The following is an 18,325-nucleotide window of genomic DNA, read 5'->3' as shown; positions in this document are numbered from 1 at the left end:
TGGCAGCAATGACTAATGAAATATTTTCCATTTTTTGAATCCTTTTTAACGATTATCGTATACTAAAATAATTATTCTTTATGATTATATATTTGGCTTGGTTAATTAATATTTATAAAATATTATTTTACGTATTGACAGGGAATGTAATTAATAATCCAAACCAATACTAATACTAGTTAAATGTATTTAAGTCCTATTGTATGTGTATATATTGCTCTATTGCTAATGGTCTGATTAGTATGTTCCCATTGTTTTATTCTTTTCTAATGTAAACATTTTAATTGTCTTCATTTGCATTACCATCTACAACTTCGCAAGCAGCGACATTGTTGTCTTCTAATTGGACATTGCCTTCATCTATATTTCCATCTGCCCCTTCATCATCTACACTATTCTCACTTGGAAGATTTTCAGCCCTCTCTTCTTCATCTTCGGCATTCTCTTCATCGCAATCGTCATTTTCTTCTTCATTATCATCATTAGCATCTCCATTTCCATCGTCCCCTTCTTCATGTTCTTCATTGCTAAGAACATCTAGAGTATCCAATGATCTCCCAGTACGATCTGTCATCAACGATCGGCACGAATTATAAAAATGTTCATCTTCCAGCAGCGAATCGGATGGATAGCATGGCGATTGGGTGTGCGAATTGAAGGTGTTATAACCAGGAAATTGTGGCAGTTGTATATTGATTCGTTGCTGTTCGGTACGTTTTATTTCCGATACTTCCATGGCAGCCTGGCTTCCCATTGTGGTGGCAAAACTAAATGATGGCGGCACTGAAATGTACATATTAATAGAGATCAGTATATAAATATATGCCAGGAATGTGTGTAAAGAAAACATTTCTTAAATGAATTAAATATAAATCCATTATGGTGGATTTTTATTGTTCTAATACTTGGTTCGGCCCCGTCCGACTTTATTACTTTCCTTCCTTGTTTTTTTTTTTTTTTTGTATTTTTATACCACAAAATTCCTTTAGAATTTTCCAAACACCAATACAAATATGTACTTACAACAACTGTCATATGACGGCGGTTCATCATCCAAACAATCTTTCAAATGTGTACCACTCATAACTTCTTCTTCTTCCTGCTCCTGAGATTCCAATAGTTCTTCCAACTCTCGCCGCAATCTCATTGTGGGTTGCGTTGTTACCAAATTACCCGATCCAGAACTATGATTACTGGCCGTATCACTTCGATTGCTGCTATTGCTACCCGTACAAATGTTACAATTCCTATTGTAGTTCCGTCGCAACCTCTGTTGTTCCTCTTGAAATTGGCGCAATGGCTCCGTGCCAATTATCACTGGAACCGAAATGTCAGTGTCATAGTGGAACACACCCGTTTTCAGCTTGACCTGCAGCATATAGTGTATGAAGACAATGTAATTGAGATTCAGCGTTGACCTTGGTATGTCGTTTGGCACATAGAGGGTGCCCTCGTACAGACGTTTGGTCAGGCGCAGTGTACTCTCCTCGATGCTGCTCTTCACCAAGGTTTTGGTGTGGAAATTGCGTTTCATCGGCTTACGCGCCAAAAATACGTAATGTTGCTTGAGGGACGCCTCCACGCCTACAATGTCATAATGCGGTGACTGATTGTCTAGCTCAAGAAAGTATTTGATGTGTTGGCCGGGTACAAAACCGGCATAGGGCAACATGAGGCTAAAGCACAGGGGACCCGAGGTACAGGGCCATTGGCATAGATATTTGACATTTTCCGCTTTGACGGGTAACTAAAAACACACACACATAACAAAAGGACAACATTACAATTCCCTTTGGAGTCATTCATGCCGCACTTACCGCATACTCCGGATGGAAGTTCAAGTCCAACGTTTGTACAACACAAATTGGTTTACGAAACACTTCATCAAATGTCCTTTGTTTATCTATAACCAATGATATATTATAGGCTATATAACCATAGGGTCCTTTGCAGGATGAGGGACAATCGGGTGGTATACGCAATGTCAAGACATACACATGTAAACCTGCGGCAAAATCGGAGTTGTCGAAAACATTTGCACGTGAATACAGATATTGTTGGTGGCCACAATAACTCGCAGACTCTCGACCACTAATCGACCATTGAACTTTCGCCTCTCCTTCCAGCGTAACATAGACGGCTATAAAGTATGTGAGTGATGTAATCCAAGAACGTTGTGGGAAGATGTGTTTCCATTAACTGAACTTACCATTTACACGTTTAATTTTTTCCGTACGCAATAATATCCGCCCATTGATATATTCTCCCGATGAATAAATTGGATTTATACGATCCAATTCAAATTCACAAGTAGTTGGCATTTCGTGGTAAAATTATACTTTTAAAATAATTGCAAATTAATTGTATTTTGTTTTTCTTATCCGAACGATTCGCGTAACTTAAAGGAGAAAATAAATTTAACACTTGCTTCTTTTGTTTGGCAACAAAACACAACCGTCTCCTTACAGCATCCTTTGGCAAATGTTGTGCCAATTCAGGCACCACAGCTCTTAAGCACCCAAAGCAAAGCGTCCTGCCAGCAGCCATAAACAATGTCATGACATAGTACGAGGGGTGGCTGGGTTCTGTGTTGTCTGTGTCTGAGGCATAACAATTGATATCATTTCACCCCTTAGGGTTCAAAAAATATGGGTTGGTATATTGGGTTTATCATGTTGTCGGTGACATGCAGATATATGTACGTCGTTTGTCTGGGCGTGCATATACAATTCGTTAATTCTCGTTATATATAAAACTCGTTAATCGTTAAACACTCGGGTTGGATCACTAGACCATGAACTTTCATATATCAAAAATTAAGCGGGATTTTGTTAGAGTCTATTTAAAAAAAATGGGAAGACGTTTTCATTCACCTGGAATTCTGAATTCAAAATAGATGTCACTTAAGAAAAAATATATATCGAAAACATTAAAAATAGCGATATGGGGGGTTATTCAAACTATCCTAAATCGTCGGGAAGACTTTGTCAAAATATTTTCAAGAAGAATTTAGCCATTTGTGGAACCGAAACCAATAAACTTTTAAAATCTATAATATGGACAGGGACCATATTTAACATTTTCTGTCAGGATAGAATTTATCCTCTGTGCCTCCCTGGCACACATACATATCCTAAATTTTAATTATCTACAAAGTCGACCAATATCAACTGTTTATGTAGCTCCTATTACTTTTATAATTCACTCATTTAGTTTGTGTCGTTTTGATTTTGTCGTATTTTTCTTTTTTGGCGAATCAATACGATGGCGCCACAAGTATTTGTCGTCCCGTTTATCCTTTGTCTTTATGTGGATGGAGGAGGGAATTATTGGGGATGCGAAATTTGAACTTTTTTGGCAGTTTTTTTATTTTCTTTTCATATTAGCAGACATGGTAATTGTATTTATTTGCTATTCCGATGACAGTTTGACTGTCTAACACAGAATATCTTTGGTTACTCCATATTTGAGGCAGGCCAAAGTCTTTGATAGAGATATGGAAGCAAAGAAATAATTTTGTATCCTAGTTTTGTTGTGATAGCACTTCCTTTTTGTATTGTTGTAGAAATTCGAAGTTTATGCGTATATCGCATATCATATATGATACACAGAAGTTTGTTTATTTTTCGGAGGATACAATAACATTTTATTGCGCAAAATGTGCGTTCAGGACAAGGTCATGATTGAAGGCATTGGTTTTGTATATATTATATTCTGTTTATATTCCTGGTTTGCTCTTATAAAAACTGTATAAATATATTTGTTTTCAAATTTACCCTATCTTCGTAACTCCATGGATTTCCTAACACAAAATAGTTATATTTTTCATTTCAATATCCTTTCTACTTGACAAACATCTTATTCAGTTCAGCGTAAAAAAGTACACGTATGTATTCCCCCATATGCCTCGTTTCGATTTTTTTTTTTCATATATAAACATCATCAAAATACTGACAATCAGAAACCAATACATCATAATTAAAGTTCATTAATTTGGTAATAATTATAATTTTGTTATAAACAAAAACACAACGATATGGTAATTAGCTCATGCACCAACAATTTAACCACCTTTTGGATAAAAAGGGGAAACATTTTGTGTTAACAATTCACATCTCCATAACTAAGCAATTTAGATAACTCATTTTGCACAAAACAAATCAAAACAATCTGTCTCTGGTAATTGTAAATTTACCAGAGACAGATTGTTTCTGCTCACAGCTACTAAACAATATAATCTTACTTTCATTTATGAAATGCACAGTGGTTTCAGATGCATTTTTGTACCAAGCATAGAATTCAGCAGAATCAAAGTTTCTGATGCCGAAAAACTGATCAAAAATTATTTATATTTACTGATTAGGTTATTTTCATGGCCTGAATGCAATTTTCCACAATTTGGTGTTAAATTAAAAAAATTAATAAACTTTGTTGAACATTAAATATCCTCAACCAAGAGGAAACAGTAATAGAGGAGTAATGCAGGTACCTACGCTATTTATTTATATATTTATTTACTTTGCAAATCGGCTATATTTCTTCACAATTCAGCAGCAACCGTATTGTTCAAATACTGTTCAAATAGTAGTTACCATTCCTCCCTAGATACCAATTTTTTATCATTAAAGAAATTTTGCAATGCAAGAAAAAGATGATAATCGCTTGATGTCAAGGCCGGTGACTCGCTCCCGGCGAGTTACTGTGTGTGGCCAAGCGTTGTCCTGGTGGAACACGACACCTCTTCTTTTGTCAAATTTTGGCCGTTTCTAGTCTTCAAACGGTGCAGTTGTTGACAGTAGAGATAAGAATTTAGCGTTTGGCCATATAGAAGCAACTCATAAAAAATAATAACCCTTCCAGTCCCACCAAATGCATAGCAGAACCTTCGTGGCCGTTAGTCCTGGTTTGGTCATCGTTTGAGGTGCTCACCGCTCTTTGACAACTAGCGTTTTCGCACAGGGTTATCGTATGTGATCCATTTCTCTATCTCCAGCCACCATGTGTTTAAGAAATGGGTCTATCTCATTCCGTTTGGCCAAGGTTTCGCAGATGGAAATTCGATCTATCTTAATTTTTTATCTGTTAATTGGTGTGGTAACCAAACATCGAGCTTCTTTTTGAATTCAGCTTTGTGTAAATGGATTAAAACAGTTTTATGGTCGATTTTTACCTCCTGGGCGATGATACGACTGCTAATATACCGGTCAACTTTGAATATTTCTCCAATTTTATCGACATTTTCGACGACTGGCCTAATGGTTTTTTTCCCAACCTATATACATTATAGGGCCGGAAATTATTATTTCATTAAAATAAAAATGTGGTAGATTTTTTTTTTTTTTCAAAATATATATGTTTGTATGTATACATTATTGATAAATACTTGTATATATATTGTACCCACTGTGCATTGTTATTTCCATTCGAAACTCATTCATCCTCAATAAAACAGATGTTATCCAGGCAGTGCATCAATGCAACCAAAGTCGCAAACGCCATACAATGCCTACAAGCTGTTTCGTAAATTGTGTTCTCTAAAAGCAAGCGACTGAACAACAAGTGTTGTCTTATTGCTGCTGGTGATGTTGCTGCTGCTGCTACTGCTCCTCCAAACAACCAACAATAAAACGTGACAGCAAACAAAAGAAAGTTCAACTGAGAGGAGATAAACAGATCTGATTTGAGTTTTTGGTAACAGTTTCGTTTGAAGCGTCCAACCGTTAACACTCAAAACAAGTAACGCCGAGGCGATTAGCAAAAATTAAATTATTTCAATGCGGCCATGATTCCCGTGACAAAAAATATTGCAACAATTTGAAATCTAATCGTGGCTGTAAACAATAATTTTCCTAGTAAAAATAAACAAAATCGAAAAAAATAGTATCACATTGTCAACTGAAAATCATGTCAATTTCGTGTAAATTTGAATTGACACGCGCTACAAACATTTATTACAGTGGTGAGGTGCTGGAGGGTCATGTCACACTGCATCTCTTAAAACAGCGACAAATTGAAAGTGCGTGTTGAACAAAAAAAAAACATTTTGCCATGTAGAGACATATAATTATGGCTAACCCAGTCTAATGACGTTGTAGTTTTGCAATGTCCTCCACAAGGCAATTGCAAAACATTAAACCAAGTTCTTGCAAGAACCACCTATTCAGCTACATTTTCTTTCGTCATTAGCAATTCTTTTGGAATTCTATGGTCAAACAAAGTTGGCCTGGCTTGATTTGGACAAAACGGCTGCAACCGATGAAATTGTACACAACGACTTCAGCAGCAAGGAGTTGCATTCAACGAAAACACTTTACACCGATAGCCAGAAACATGTTTGTGAACAACTTGAACTGGTCACAGAGCAGCAGATACTGCAGCCTCACACCGATTACAGGTACAAGTTTCGCTTCCTAATACCAGCTGATGCTGCGGCAACAAGTCATTGTCCATTGGGTGACTGTGACTATGGCCTACAGTTGATGATACAACATCCCAGGAAAGTCAATAAAGAATTTCACCAAAGAATTGTCATTAAAAATAAACTGGATTTATCGGCAAATACTGAATTGTGTGAGGTAAGTGGGAAAATATTTCAAAAAAAAAAATATATTATAAATATTGTGTTGTTTACTAATAGAACCGTAAGCATGAAAAATTACTGGAAAATTCGCGGCAAAATATAGCTGCACCAAATTGCTGGATATATTTAAATAATGTTCTATTTGGACATTAATAAAATATATTTCCATAGTATAATTCAATTATCTGTACTGCATAACGAAAGTCCAGTATGTGCCCAATTTAATAGAACAGATACTGTTCGAACTATGAGAACTTTTCAATTGAATGTATAAAGTGAAGTTTCGAAAATTGATACTTTTATATATTAGTTTGGAGAATATGAAATTCAAAAAAATGTCGATAAAATCGGATAAATGATCGAAGTTGACCGGCTGTTAGAAGTCGCTATTCATTTGGTGGGACTGGAAGGGATTATTTATTATGAGTTGCTTCCATATGGCCAAACCCTAAACTCTGATCTCTACTGTGAATAACTGGACCGTTTGAAGATAACAGTTGAACAGAAACGGCCAGACAACAGGAGAGGTGTCGGCTAATAGTGACTCGCTAGAAACTTCGGGAGCTTGGTTGGAATGTTTTAATGCATCCGCTATACATTGACTTGGCACCAAGCGATTATCGTCTTTTTCTTGCATTGCAAAATTTGTTTAATGATAAGAAATTGGTATCTAGGGAGGATTGTGAATATCGACTACCTGAGTTTTTTGCAAATAGAGAGCAGGACTCCTATGAGAGAGGCATTATGAAGTTACCTTTTAAGTGGCAACAAATCATACAACAAAACGGTGCATATTTTGACATTCAAATAGGACATTCCGATGCATGTTAAATAAAGCGTGTTTCCAGAGGTTTCATGCATTTTAAAAAATGCAAAAATGCATATTTAAAATACATTTTAAATATGCATTTTATTGAAAGAAGACCTCTTCGATAGATTGAAATCCTCTATGAGCAAAATATATAGATCTTGTGATAATTCTAGTAAATTTTTATTTATGTATGTGATAATTGAAGAAAAATGATTTTTAACATCTATGTTAATGGTAATTTTAGATAAATATTTTCTTATAAAAAAGTAATCTTGTGATACTCCTAAAAAATTATATTTGTTATACCCTTCACCACACTGTGGTATATGGTAGTATGTCTTTGAGCATATGTTTGTAACAGGCAAATGAGAATATGCATTGAATCATTTTCTGAGCTGATTTATGCATGGCACATCTCATTTATTTGGCCCAAGGATCCTATTGAAATTAAGAAAAATCGGTTCAGATTTAGATATAGCTCCAATATTTCGCTCATTTGCTACACGACAGACATAACTCAGGGTATTTGAAGCACATGTACACCTCAAATTTTAAATTATTGCTTAACATCACAGCCGGAAAAAACTAACGTAATTTATGATTTATTACTTGAGCATCCGTAAAAACATCATAATTTTTTTCAAATAAAAAATTCGAATTAATACAGGTTTCTGTTTAATGCATTCATTATATTCTTATAGCCCCTTACTTCTTCTCACCGAATCACCGAATCCGATGGAGAAATTGTTTTAACAACACCCTGTACAGGTTTTACACCCGGTCAAAAAGTGCCTTATCATATCAAATGCCAAATATCTCAGCCGAGCTGTAAAATCTTGATACAATTAAATTGTCAGATAACGGCAGAGCGTCGGAAAACACCTTCGCAAGTCAAGCAAGTCAAACAAATAAAACAGACCATAAACTTTAGAAAACATTGGCCGTCGGGTGAGATAATGGCATATTTAAATTTGCCACTAGATTGTCAAATATCCAGGGAATGTTGTGAAGATTCAATGCTAAAATATGAATATTTTCTGGAGGCCTTGGTAGTTGATGGCAATAAGAAGATTTTGGCATGTGTGACGATACCATTGACCATTGGAACAACACCATGCTTCAAGACAACTGATGATGAGTCGGAAAGTGTATTATGCTATGATAATTATGGTGACTGGGAAAATAAAAATAATAAAAATATTAAAAAATAACAAAATTTAATTTTAGGTTCTGTTCATGCCGAATCAGCTATACAACCCTTGAACTTAAAACTTCCCAGCATGGAATCGTTTATCGGTGACCATATCTACAAATCCATGTGCGATTTGATGCCATTAAAGAGAAACACCTCCCTAAGTAGATCCCTGAGATTTTGTTATAAGAAATTTATCAAATTAATTTAAATGTATATAAAATATAGTTATGGTTAATATTTTGTTAAATAAATTAAGAAAATGTGAAAAACAGCATTTTAAGTTTATTTGCAACTTTATTAAAAATATTTTTGTTGTTGTTTAGTTTAGTTTAGTTTAGTTTTTGATTTACAATTTCAAAGAAATTTTAAGTTGGTTTTATTTTGTATTCTTTTGTGGAATCTTATGCGCTAAAACATAAACATCGATTATTCTCATTATATCGAAATTATAAAAAAATGTAATCGTTTTAAACGCATTGGTTTGGTTGTTTTTTTATTTAGATATATATTTTTTTTTTTTAATTTTTGGAAATATGAAAAAATGTTTGCTTAGCTAAGAGTAAAATTGTGCAAATATGCTTAAGAGCTAAAGGCTAAAAAGGAGAAATATGTCTGTTTTGTTTGTTTTTTTTTCATTGGTTGTTGTTAACGTTCATATACATTTATTTTATAAATTGTGCAATTGTTTTAACATTTAATTTAATTAATAATTAAAAAAGGAAGAATTAAATAATGTTGCTTTAGGTTTGGTTTTTTCGAAGGATTTATATTCTCTTATAAATTTAGTTTTAAAAAATTTCTTAATTATTTATAAAGGTACAATTTGTTTTCGACTAGAAATTCAAAAATGAAGTCAATTACAATTTTGTTTCGAGGATTCAAGGGATTAAAAAACGTAAAATAAATGGCACTTTATTCATATTTAATGCACATATTACACTAGGGTGTGTGTGTGTTTTATTTCTAGATTGAAATTGCTATGAAAATAAAATCCACTTTCGCGAATTATTAAAATTTAAAAATTAAAATTTTTTTTTATAAAATATGCATTGAATTCAAAACAGACAATTAAATTATGGTTCATAGAAAGTATAAACGTATTAACTTTTAATTTCTTTCCGTGTTTTTCAATATCAATTCCAATCTACAAAATCTCGCCTCTAAACGTGTGGAATATGTGCATACTTATACATATCGTATATTCATTTTGTTCTTATATATTTATAACTTTTTTCTGTTTTCTTGTTAAATGTTAAATTTCTTTTATTGCTCTATCTACGAATAAGTGTATAAATACAAAAAAAATAATAAATAAATTATAAACCAAAATTAATTTTCTCTAAGAGACGACGCTTGTTTTGTTCATTCTTAACTTGCTCTATGTGTTAGGTTGGAGGAGGGGGTCGATGATACGGGATGGTAACATCACCAACTATTTCTTAATGTAACGCAATATTTGGAATTTCCCAAATGCCTTGACATGACTCAATTCTAGCGGAGATGATGACATGTCCGACATAGGCGTTGCTAGCACCATTGGATGGTAACGTGATGGTATGGCATCATAAAGGGTTTCTATAAAAGAGAAACAAAATCAGAAAGAAAACAAGAAGAGCGAAACATGAAAGAGAAACACAGAAACAAAGAAATTTGTTTGTTCATTATTAACCATTAACCAAGGACATGGTGTTGTTATTGTTGTTGTTGTTGTGGTTGTTATTATTAGTATTATTGTTCTAGGAGGTGGGTTGTGGTAGTATTGGTATTGATATATTTCTTGTTGTACAAGTGGTAGTGTGGTTTTTATTGTTGTAGTAGTTAGAAAGCCATATCAATGGTAAGGCGCAATAAACACATACAAATTCACATAACATAACTTAATTTAAGTACGAAATAAAAGTCAAGGACCAAAGCTACAAATACAAACATACATACACACGTTCATAAACCAAATAACAAATTCCATACCATAAAAGGAACATAAGAACGAAAACAGAATCATTCGAAAGATATTCATTTGTCATATTAAAGTGGTAGGCGTGCAGATTTTGTTCATCATTTTTTGTTTTGTTTTTTAATTTCAATAACGAAAAAGGTCGTAGAAAGAAAGAAAAAAACATAAATAAGATATTGTTATTTAAAGAAAACAAACGAAACAACAAGAATTACTGGGAAAACTCAAATCTAATCAAACATACCGATTGTTTTGGTCTCTGATTTGTTTTTGTTGTTCTTCAACTTTGCAAAAGTGTTCTGGATGTGTATTTGTGTGTGGGTTTAATATATAATTTAAATTTTGTTGAATAATTATAATTGTATTAAAAACGGTAACATTCAAATTTTTAAGGACTAACTACATTTTCATTGAAGGATCAATTAAATTTATTTTTTTTTTTTTTTGCATTAAGAAAGACATATAAAAATAACAAATGCACATAAATGGATATTTTTTGGTTTGATTGTTTCGACTGGGTTTTATAGGTAATATAATGTAGTATGTAAATTTATAGAAAAAGTAAATACGACAATTATTCTGATTCATTTGCTGAATCATCACTACCGGGTGGTATTATGGGTGTCTCGTAATAATAATAGACGGGATATCGCGGTTTAAAGTTCTCATTTTTGTTGTTGGTTACCACACTGGAAACGCTAACATTTTCCATATAGGCCAGATCATCAAAGAATTTCTCACTCAAGGCCATGGCATCTTCGTAGGATGGTGGCACTGTAATAAAAATGAAAAATGTGAGTTAATTCATCGTTATGAAATAAAAAATATATATTAAAAATTATAGAAACAAATTATACCAACAATTTGGACTCTAAAATAAATTCGAAGATAAATAAAAATGTTTTTGTCAAATTAAAAAAAAATAATGTTGTCAGCTTCAAGATAATTCAGAATTTTTCTCGGAATTACTTAAGCATTTATTTTAAATGAAATAAAACTAGCAACGTTTAAAATATATCTAGGATTTAATACTTTCGTATAACAATTTATGTTGTAAGAGTCCAGGAAAGTTTACCGGATTCTTTATGTATAATGGATGAAATTTCCCCCCATATAAATTTCTTGCCCTTGCCTTTTTCCAAATTTTCCATCCTAACTAACTGTGAATTAATAATTCTTCCATTAAATATCGTTCCATTCGGCCGTGTCGAACTTTTTATACCATCCACTATTGGATTCAAAATACCTTAAATCAGTCGGAATTCTTAAATGGGGACTTTAAGGTATTTTGAATTTAAATTTTATAGTGGAGGCTATAAATAGTTCGACGCGGCCATACTGAACGATATTCTGTTTCTTTTTCTATTTTTAACTTATTACTCAATTGTGTGGAATATTTTACGTAAATGACATGCATTTTCATTCGTGTTGACAACCTTTTACAATTACTTTAAAATATATGAGCTTGACTCAGTCACAGGGGACATACATATAATGTTAATAAATTCACCACGAAAGCATTTGTTAACAATAACTAGCATATTGAAATTTTAAAAGTCCCATGTGATATTCCAGTAATTGCAATTCTAAAAATAAACTAAACTATTATTTATCATCTGACAAATATTTACAACAACTAGTTTTCTAGTCTCGTCTGGGATTATAAAAACAATCACTTAATAAATGTAGAAAAGGATACTATTTTTTGCACTTTATTTAATTTAAAATATATATTTTAATATATTTAATAATCGAAAATATATATTTTATCAATCAGATTTTTGGAAAATAATTATTTAATTTTAAATATTAACATAAGCACATGTGCACAGCTTTGTCCCCATGCATAGTGCCCTTTTTTACTACAAGGCTAAGACCTTCCCTTATTTAGAAATACCAAATAACAGTATTTATCGAAAATAGTTTCCAAATAACTCAAAATGTATTAATCTTAAGAATTTATGATTTCAACTCACTCATTGGTATATAATCTGGAGGATTATCGGTATCGGTAACCATTATTGTTGGCGTTGAATTGTCATTATCATTGACATCATCATCCACCTCCGTATTAGGCAACATTGTAACCGGCGGCTCATCTCTCGATTCGGCCCGCATAATGCTATTATTATTGGCCTGTAATAACGCCGCACTATTTCCGTTATCCATTATCGGTACACTGCCAATTGTCAGAGGAATTTTCAATTTCATTTTCCAATGAAATTCGGTTGGCTTTATGATAATTTTCATGGCATAGTTTACCGTGATCGGACATGACAATTTGGCCGATGTGGGCGGTATAGATGGCAGTTCTAGGTAGCCACGATAGACTTTACGACTCCATCTCAAGACGTTGCCGAATTGTTTGGACGCTATCAAATGCTTGTCATAACGGTATTCATGTTGCGGATCATGGGTCTCATAGGTCACCTCTTGTTTCAGTTTCACATCGCAGTGGGTGATGTCAATGGACGATTCATTGTTAATGTACAAAACGAAGTGGATTTTCTGACCGGGAGCATAGCCGCAATAGGGTGTGGAAAATTTAACAGTAAGTGGTCCGGTTGGGCAGCAAAAACTCCAAAAACGTTTACGATCTAATATTTCTAGGGGTACCTAAAAAACAGAAAAAAACAACATAACTCCGACAATATGTATGTAAGATATTAATCTTAACCCTTTTCGGGGTAACTCACCCTATATATGGCATCACTATTTAAATCTACTGGATGTATCACCGTAAAAGGCAATTTGAATACTTTGGGATATCTTCCTGGTCTATCTATCGTCGTTATAATTTCATAATGGATTTGTCCGTATTTGCCATCGAACGAGGTTGGTAAATTTTCCGGCAGTATAACATGAAATGTATATGAATATTCACCAGCTGTCCAGTCCAGGCATGAATTGCTACCACATGAGCCCAGAACATACGAACGTGATGACAAATACGAACGATATGCCCGGCACATGGCCCGTTCACTGTCACGTGGATAGCCCTTCTTTATCCAGCGTATCTTGGCATAACCGTTGACCGTGATGTGTATGGCTGAAAAGGAAAGAAACATGAATTTAATAAAATATGTACTTTAAATGGAATTTAAATACAATTGGACGAAATGTTAGGTTACGGAAAATGAAAGAAAATATATTTCTCGTAAAGTATCGATCAAACAATTTCAGATTTCTGCTCATTGAAAGGGTGACTTTTCGCAGTAAAAAAAAATATTTTTTTATGTTTGGTGCATTCAGTTGTGAGTTACAGGGTGTTAAAAATGAAAGCGAACAAAGATAAAAATCAGTGCATTTTACAGTTTTTCTTTGACATGAAAGCCAAGCGGCTAAAATTGTGAATGGTGTTTATGGTTCCGGTACTGTAACAGCCAATGATGTGCAATTTTGCTGTCGTAGATTCCGTTCAGGATGTTCAGATGCACCTCGCACAGGTAGGCCGGTCGCCAAAAATGTCGATAAAATCGCAGAAATGATCGAAGTTGACCGGCTGTTAGCAGTCGTAACATCGCCCAGGAGCTAAATATCGACCATAACCGTTTTAAACCATTTACACAAGAAAAATAATAGATCTCTTTTTCCCCAACCTAATATTTTTACTCAAAAGTACTATTCTATATTGTTTCACTTGGTATGTCACAAACAAATGCATTATAGATGATGCTTTGTATTGCTAGGGTGTCAGATAGATACTTCGAGGTTTAGTAAATAAAATGTAAAAATAATTATACCCTCCAAATTTTTTACTGAAAGTTCCAATTTAATCAGAATACCTTAAATTGTTAATTATGGACTTTGTAAGTGACCGCAATCATATTTGTTGTTCAATGGGTCTGTATAAATTAATATGTAAAACCTTCACAAATAAAAATATTAGTTCTAAATTAATGAAAAATTAACACAACAGTTACCATAATTGATAAACTACTGCCAAAAAGCCGATTAAATTATGGAAAAATTCTTTTCTTTTTTTATAATTATGGTATATCTTTTAATCGAAACAACCTACCTTTATCCCTTTATCTAAAAATGTTGTATTGTAAAAAACCAACAACAAAAATATATTGGAAAATACAATAGAATTAGGTAGCTCTGCAATTTAATGTTGACATTGCAATTAATTTTCAACTGCAACAGAATTTCGTTCATCCTCTACAATCATCCATCCATCCATCCATCCACCCATCTATCCTTTGTTTTTTTGTTGTATTTTTGTGGTTAGTTTTCACCAAGGAGAACAGTGAAATGCATTTGCAATACAGACATGGACATGTGTGTTTGTGTGTGCAATGATTTATTTCTGTCCGTGTACCCTACAAAGGGTATTTAAATTATTATGTTATAATTGGCGCCATTTCCATTAGTAATTTTTATTTAGCCAACGCTGAACAAACTAAATGTAGGGTATCCTTTGAAAAGGTTTGTTCCTCCCCGTTTTTTTTTATAGATTGTCCTCTAAATGGTCATTTGTTGTTAGCTTTTGTATTGTTGCAGCGACGACTATGGCTATTCACAGTAATGGCTGCGTGCCAAAAATATGGTTTTGCAGCACAAACATGAAAATCAACTAAAAATAGGAAATAATTATATAGAGCACCGATAAAAAATGCTTACTATAACAGACAACAACAACAGCAAGAACAATATCAACAAAATGACAACAATTTCCACAGGATATGAATATGTCAATGTTCTAGTATGTTGCTGGTTTACTCTGCAATGCAATTGCATTTGTGTAAGTGTGTGCGGAAATGCACTAAATGCTACCCATACACAGAGATAGAAAGAGACTCACACATTCAAACATCAAAGGAAATTACATTGACAATTTCCACTGCAATGTCCTTTATTGATGGCAAAACATGATTTTGAAAAGCAATTAATAAATGTGACGATAACAAAGCAAACTACTTTATAATGGTTTCTATTTCTCTGTGGCAAAACAATAAATAATATGGATTTCCGATAAGCAATGTTTACCAAGTCTAAAATTCTACGCTTATTCATCAACAAAACTGGGTATTTTGAAATGATAGCTACCATTACTTGAACCCTTGGTATAATTATTTAAAGGTAGGGCATAGCTACCATCTGATTACAATTTTTTCTCGTCTGGATTCAATTACTTTGTATTTGAGAAGAAATCATAATTATTCATTATTTTTAGCGTTTTTAATTATGCCAAAAAAACACAAAAATTTGTTGTGTATGTTTATTTTTATATTTGACACAACAAGCCACTGCCTACATAGCTGCATTTTTAGAACTATAGACAAATCGGACAAGTGGGTCTGTTATAAAAAAATTATATAAAATGGGAATCCAAACTCTAATTTTAGACAAAGTTAATAGAGCATCTAAGCATTGTCTTCCAAATCGTAAAATTTTTGAAAAAAATTGTATACTTTTGAAAAATTTACAGATATTTTAATCATTATCATACTTTGCTGTCCTCTCCTATAAAATCAATAGCTCCCTAACGAAAACCGACATTTTTTTAATATTAGGTTGAGGAAAAAGAAATCGGTTATTTTTATATGAACTATAGAACTTTATTTAACATGCTTCGGAATGTCCGATTTACAAATATGTATCGTTTTGTTGGTTGATTTGTTGCCATTTTCTGCCTCTCTCATAGAAGAAATTTTGCAATGCAAGAAAAAGATGATAATCGCTTATTGCCAAGTCCGGACTGTTTTGCGGGTGCATTAAAACTTCCCAACCAAGCTCCCGAAGTTTCTGGCCAGTCACTGTAGATGTGTGTGGCCTAGCGTTTCTGGCCGTTTCTGGTCAATAGCTATCATCAAACGAGCTAGTTGTTGACAGAAGAGATCAGAATTTAGCGTTTGGCCATATGGAAGTAATTCATAATAAATAATCCCATTCCAGTCCCACCAAATGCATAGCAGAATCTTCCTGGCCGTTAGTCCTGATTTGGCCAAGGTTTGAGGTGTTTCACCGCTCTTTGACCACGATCTTTTTCGCTCAGGGTTATCGTATGTGATCCATTTCTCATCTCCAGTAACCATCCGTTTAAGAAATGGATCTATCTAATTCCATTTGGCCAAGGCTTCGCAGGTGGATATTCGATCATCTTTTTGAATCCAGCTTTGTGTAAATGGTTTAAAACAGTTTTATGGTCGATTTTTAACACCTAGTTTACTAACACGCTGGTCAACTTCGATCATTTCTCCGATGTATATAATATAATAATATTCCTATAGTTTCTCCAGCAAATAATTGGCATTGACCTACTTTGGATATTTCGGGGTATACTATATTCACTAACATTTAGGATTCAAAATAATCGACTACCTTTTTAAATTCAAATTCAAGAATGTCCACTTTAAATAATTTGTTCAAGTCACTTTTTAAAAACTATTGAATATATAGGCCGGCACAACGAGAACGCTTTTTGAAAATGATATTTTCTCGACTGGGGATCCGTTTACTAAACAACTATTATTATAATCCATTTTTTTTATTATTCTATAAATATGACTAAAATATTTTGGATCGACAAATATTTTCTTAATTTATTTAAATCAGTTAATAATAAAAAATTGGAATTTCCTTTGATCAGTCATTTTATTTGTCACACTAACGACGTATGATTAATTGTGACCTTTTGATTGTGAAAATTATTATTTTCAGGCATATCAACAGAAAATGATATCCTTTTATCAATGCTAGGAGCAAAGTTCAATTAACAGTGGTATCAAACTACAGAAAAGCACAATGTTTTAAATAAAAAAAACTTTCAACATTTGTTCCCAAAAATGTTTACTTGGTTACGTGTAATTCACATCAATGGTTTCTACGAATTGACAAATTGTGATGTTTATTGATAAATGACAATTACAAAACAAGAAAACAAAACATTTAATAAACTTTAATGGTCACTGGTCGGTAACAGTGAATAATGGCGGTGTCAAAAGCAAAGACGAAGACGGCGACATCAGCAGCTAAAACGTTGCGGCGACGTCTACGTTTGTAAAACAAAAACCTTCGAGACAACACTTCACGGAAATGGGACAACACATCCTTTTGAGTCATACTTTGTACAGTAGCACAGATACACAGTCACTCACACACACATATACATGTTTGCATGCCTTCTTGCCTTGTGGCAATAACGACGACAACAACAGCTAAGGGTAACCGGGGCACATTGGACAAAAAGTTTAAGAAACACACAATGCAGAATGAGGCTAAGGATGAGGCAAAAAAATACCAATGATTGTTTTGTTTACCTTTAATACGTTTTGTTGTATCAACAGTGAGATCAACAACACCAGATAATTCCTGGCCAGCATAATAGACACCTTGAGTATTGTTATCGAAAGATATAAGGCACTCAATGGGCATATATTTCTATATGTGTGAAGGCACACTCACACAGACACAAATGAATAGGGACGACTACGGTGACAATGTATTGGCCAGCCAAAGGGGCGGGGAACACAGAACACACGCACTTGCTAACACACTTTTAAGTGAAATGAACACACACACAGACACAATTTAATTTTCAATTTATGTGGCTAACTTTTGGGTAATTTTTCGTATTATCCTTTAATATATATTTTTTGGCAAGGACGTTTTACAGATATTTTTTCTATTGCTTTTACTTGCACACGTTGGTTTTCTTTTTTGTTATTTTGTTTCTTTTATATACTATTTTATTGTGGTCGTAAGTAAATATTACTTTTTTGTTAAATTTATTATCTTTTTTCTATTTATTATTAAAACATTCTTTAAATTTCGATTAGC

General features: G+C 33.4%; 2 protein-coding genes across 2 annotated transcripts; both read right to left on the bottom strand.

The window, feature by feature from the left end:
• Nucleotides 1–280: 280 nt before the first annotated feature.
• LOC133328691 (arrestin domain-containing protein 3) lies at nt 281–2,321 on the bottom strand. The gene is made up of 4 exons (XM_061537234.1): nt 2,210–2,321; nt 1,818–2,140; nt 1,024–1,747; nt 281–783 (listed from the first exon to the last, which is right to left on the bottom strand). The coding sequence occupies exons 1-4, from the start codon at nt 2,319–2,321 to the stop codon at nt 281–283; spliced, it is 1,662 nt and encodes a 553-aa protein (XP_061393218.1).
• A 7,660-nt stretch (nt 2,322–9,981) lies between these two features.
• LOC133328684 (arrestin domain-containing protein 17) lies at nt 9,982–17,974 on the bottom strand. Its single transcript, XM_061537227.1, has 5 exons — nt 17,806–17,974; nt 13,237–13,589; nt 12,517–13,156; nt 11,147–11,314; nt 9,982–10,161 (listed from the first exon to the last, which is right to left on the bottom strand). Exons 1-5 carry the CDS (start codon nt 17,918–17,920, stop codon nt 10,019–10,021), a joined length of 1,419 nt encoding a protein of 472 aa, XP_061393211.1. The 5' UTR covers nt 17,921–17,974; the 3' UTR covers nt 9,982–10,018.
• Between the last annotated feature and the right edge of the window lie 351 nt (nt 17,975–18,325).

The sequence above is a fragment of the Musca vetustissima genome, unplaced genomic scaffold (genome assembly GCF_032173495.1).
Source record: "Musca vetustissima isolate MV318-11 ecotype Yass unplaced genomic scaffold, APGP_CSIRO_Mvet_v1 utg1439, whole genome shotgun sequence".
Taxonomy (NCBI): domain Eukaryota; kingdom Metazoa; phylum Arthropoda; class Insecta; order Diptera; family Muscidae; genus Musca; species Musca vetustissima.
Note: the sequence above shows the minus strand (reverse complement) of the source record. Positions and strands in the feature narration are given on the sequence as shown.

Bases quoted from the DNA above. Each gene is read 5' to 3' on its own strand.
- LOC133328691 (XM_061537234.1), bottom strand. From the start codon at position 2,321: ATGCCAACTACTTGTGAATTTGAATTGGATCGTATAAATCCAATTTAT. The intron at 1,748-1,817 runs GTAAGTGCGGCA...GTGTGTTTTTAG, and splicing joins ACTTCCATCCGGAGTATGCG to TTACCCGTCAAAGCGGAAAA. The intron at 784-1,023 runs GTAAGTACATAT...TGTACATTTCAG, and splicing joins GCCGTCATATGACAGTTGTT to TGCCGCCATCATTTAGTTTT.
- LOC133328684 (XM_061537227.1), bottom strand. From the start codon at position 17,920: ATGCCCATTGAGTGCCTTATATCTTTCGATAACAATACTCAAGGTGTC. The intron at 11,315-12,516 runs GTGAGTTGAAAT...TTTTTATTACAG, and splicing joins TCCAGATTATATACCAATGA to TGCCACCATCCTACGAAGAT. The intron at 10,162-11,146 runs GTAGTGATGATT...TCTCTTTTATAG, and splicing joins GACACCCATAATACCACCCG to AAACCCTTTATGATGCCATA.